At 33.4% G+C, this 3783-nt stretch overlaps 1 protein-coding gene across 1 annotated transcript; it reads right to left on the reverse strand.

Annotated features, from left to right (window-relative positions):
• Positions 1-361: 361 nt before the first annotated feature.
• LOC11419224 (protein EXPRESSION OF TERPENOIDS 1) lies at positions 362-2181 on the reverse strand. Its single transcript, XM_003589301.4, has 2 exons — positions 1382-2181; positions 362-899 (listed from the first exon to the last, which is right to left on the reverse strand). Exons 1-2 carry the CDS (start codon positions 2022-2024, stop codon positions 526-528), a joined length of 1017 nt encoding a protein of 338 aa, XP_003589349.4. The 5' UTR covers positions 2025-2181; the 3' UTR covers positions 362-525.
• Positions 2182-3783: the final 1602 nt, after the last annotated feature.

A 3783-nucleotide genomic window follows, 5' to 3' on the forward strand; every position in this document is an offset into this window, starting at 1 on the left:
GTTGCTTTGAGTTGAGCACCAACTACAAACAAAGTTACATTACATCACTCACTCATTCATCACTACACAATTTTAATTCCTCATAATGCTATAAATAAATCAAATCAAATCAAAGAAAAATATATTGAAATTGCACACATCCAAATGTTGTCTGCGCCGCGTAATGAAAATCAAAATAACATGAAAATCTGAACTGAGATTTTGACAAAACAAACAAAACAAAACAAATTAAACATTCCTGCACCCTTTAATTTCGTGCACTCTTGAATAATAATCATCATCCTCATAATCATTTGTCAACACTTAACTATACTACTCTACCTATATAGTACCTAAGTACTACTACTACTACTACTACTACTACTACAATTCAGAGCTGATCCATATAATATAATGTTAATTAAGATTATACATAGAAATTAATTAACATTGATCCATAAAAAAAATACTTAATGGTTTGTTTCAACTCAAACTCAAATAATTATTCAAATAGATATATAGATAGAGAGAAATAGGTACGTCTCTTTAGGATCTTGGAGGTGGGAAGAATTGCGTACCAGCCATGAAAGCATTAAGAGGAGCTGGATATAGTGAAGAATACTCAAATGGATTGTTAACATTTGTTGTTGTGGTTGTTATGAGATTTTGTTGATTTCCTTCGCCGCCACTTCCACCGCCGCCACCGGTAGAACCCTCGCCACCAGCAACAGCAGCATTTGGACTAGTGTAGCTACCTTCAAGTCCTTGATCATACAAAATTCCCTTGAAAACTCTTCCTCCTATGTTAACAGCAGTTTGATAAGCATAACGTTCGTCTTGTGCATCCATTGCACTCACTTTTACACACCGGAACACCGCCGGTGAATTCAGCTCCGGTGGAAAATTTCCCAACTCCAACCCTAATTTCAAAACAATTAAAAAAAATTAAATCCAAATCAAAAAATTCATAAAGAGAAACCTCAATCATTTCTATATAGCTATCATTTTCAAATTTAAAAGAAAGAAAGAACCACTTACCTAACAATTTTTTCATCCTTCACAAGAAAAGAAAGAGAAAAAAGAGAGAGAGAAAAAAAACTAAGTTGATAGAGTATGAAAGGAATGGATATATAGAATATATAGACCAATTAGGTATCCTATTTATCATAGATTCATAGAAACTATATAGTTTCTCCTCGAGATCTCTATCACTAAGCTATATAGTTTGAAAATTCGTCACTGACCTAGCTATATATCAAAAAACTAAACACTAAAATTCAAACCCTCCTAATATTTTTTCATTTTATATACTCTCTCTTTCAACGACTCTTATGTAACTAAATAAAAACGAGTCAAAGAAATTTGATGTATATCGTTCAAAATTTTATATTTCTATATATACCTGTGGTAGTGATAGGTACTGGAGTACAAGTTAGAGAACCAGAAGCTCCAGAAGGATCATTTTGATTTTCTCTGTGTCTTCTTGATGAGTGAAACTGTTGTTGCTGCTGCTGATTTTGTTGCTGCAACGACGTGAGTTGTTGCTGCCGTTCGCGGCGTTTAGCAGCTGGAACCCAAGTACTTTTCACATGAGTTTGACACTGAAACCCTCGACTCTTGCAACAAGTTCTACATCTAAGATGTGGACAATCTTTCTTAGCTTGGTTACCACAATCTTGACAGTTCATTCCACCACCACCTAAACCACCACTTGAAGACCTCATAACTGTTAAACCAAATCTTGTTGATTCATCAGAAAATGAAACAGAAACGTTGTCGTTGTTGTTGTTGTTGTCGTCGTTTCTTCTCGAACTTCCAACACCAAAAGAGTAAAAATTGTTAATGTTTTGTTGATGTTGTTGTTGATGATGATGAAAAGAAGATTGTTGATGTTGTTGTGGCCATATCTCAAAACCTTTGTTGTAGATCTCTTCGTTTCTGAACAAAAACTGATTATTATTATTTCCACTGTTGTTGTTATTTTCTTCTTGTTCTCTTGCTTCTTCTTTGCCTCTTCCACTGCTTAGAGAGAAGAAACCAGCCATGTTGTTTTGTAACACAAAAATGAAACGATCTTCCCTAATTTAGTTATAGTTATAGCAATAACATCCATATCAGTAGATAAAGAAGAAGCTTCGAGAATCTTAAATTAGTTATGGAGAGAGAGAAGAAATAGTTTGTTTTGCTTTTTGATCAGAAGACTATAATAATTTTCTTTGCTTTCAAGTGCAAATTAAGTAAGTGGTTTGGTTTAGGTTTTCTTATTAATTTTAACTCACGCATTATTTTTTGTTGACTCTCACTCACACTTTTATATGGGTTGGGTTTCATCTCGAATAAAGTCAAAGTAGACTTTTAAAACTCTAGAAAAACTCCTTAAAAAAAAGACTCTCCAAAAACTAAGGTTAATTTTTATAAATTATGCGCAACTAAAGCTATTTTTTCGTAAACTAAAAGTTTATGTGACTTGAATTCAAACTCATTAACTTTAGAGCATATGTCAAAATTTTCAAAAACGGTAACAAAACTACTTACAAATTGTTCACAACAAATATTAGTGGATTTTTGGTTGACTAGAAGTTGAATCTACAACCGTGTGACTAATTTGTTTTGGTTAAGTAGATTTCTTGTCAGATTAATTGAGTTTTATCTTTTTCTTTCTTTTTGGTTGGAGCTTTTGAGAGTGAAAAATTTTTCTTAATCAATTACAAGAAGTAAAAGAAAACGAGAGACAAAAATTAAAACTAATTAACATGAAAAAATAAAAAATAAAAGAAGAGGGCATGTGTTATGTTTGGTTAATTTTGTTCTAGTTTGTGTATTTGAAAGTCACTCCCAACCCTATTATGACAAATAATTAGAGTCTTTGCCATGTCGCCATGAGAACTGCACCCATCCACTATAATGTAGAAAATCATTTATGAATTACAACTCAACTAATCTCTCTCTCTCTCTCTCTACAATGAGAAGATTATTGTTGAGATTCTCACTCGTATATTGTATGTTATGTTACATTAGTTAAATGAAATTGTGTTGCTGGGGGGGTGGGGGGAGCAAGAGAGAGAGAGATGGAACGTGAAAACTTGTCGCATTATAGTGATCTCTATCAGTTTGAAGAAATTTGGGTCGTCTGATAAGTTAATGTCTTTGGTGAGTTGCCTATGAATGGATGTGATTGTTCCACATGATGAGATGTTGGGTTTTGCTTATTGGTCCTTACATCGAAAAACTCGTCACTACTTTATATGACCGTTTACATTATTAAGGTGGATGCGAGAGAGAGAGAGAGAGAGAGATGGAACATGAAAATTTGTCACATTACAGTGATCTCTATCAGTTTGAAGAAATTTTGGTCGTCTGATAAGTTAATGTCTTTGGTGAGTTGCCTATGAATGGATGTGATTGTTCCACATGATGAGATGTTAGATTTTGCTTATTGGTCCTTACATCGAAAAACCCGTCACTACTTTATATGACCGTTTACATTATTAAGGTGGATTTTTTTCCCTATTTTTTTTATGAGAACAAGCAATTGACAACGTAGTAATACGAAAGGAGAAAAGGTGTACAAGCTCTATGACTCACGCCACATGCACATGTGTTCCTCATTCTATCTCACACGTCTCCATCATAGATCAAATGTTCTAACTTTTTTAAATCCAACAACTCTCACATATGTAATTCAGTTTGGGGACAACTTTTGAATAACTCTATCTCATACTCTTATTGTGTTCTTACTCTTTCTCATCATCTTTCTCTCTCTATTGTTCTTGACCAATAAGAAAAGAGAAGAAAAAAGTTGTC

Source organism: Medicago truncatula, chromosome 1 (genome assembly GCF_003473485.1).
Source record: "Medicago truncatula cultivar Jemalong A17 chromosome 1, MtrunA17r5.0-ANR, whole genome shotgun sequence".
In the NCBI taxonomy this organism is placed as follows: domain Eukaryota; kingdom Viridiplantae; phylum Streptophyta; class Magnoliopsida; order Fabales; family Fabaceae; genus Medicago; species Medicago truncatula.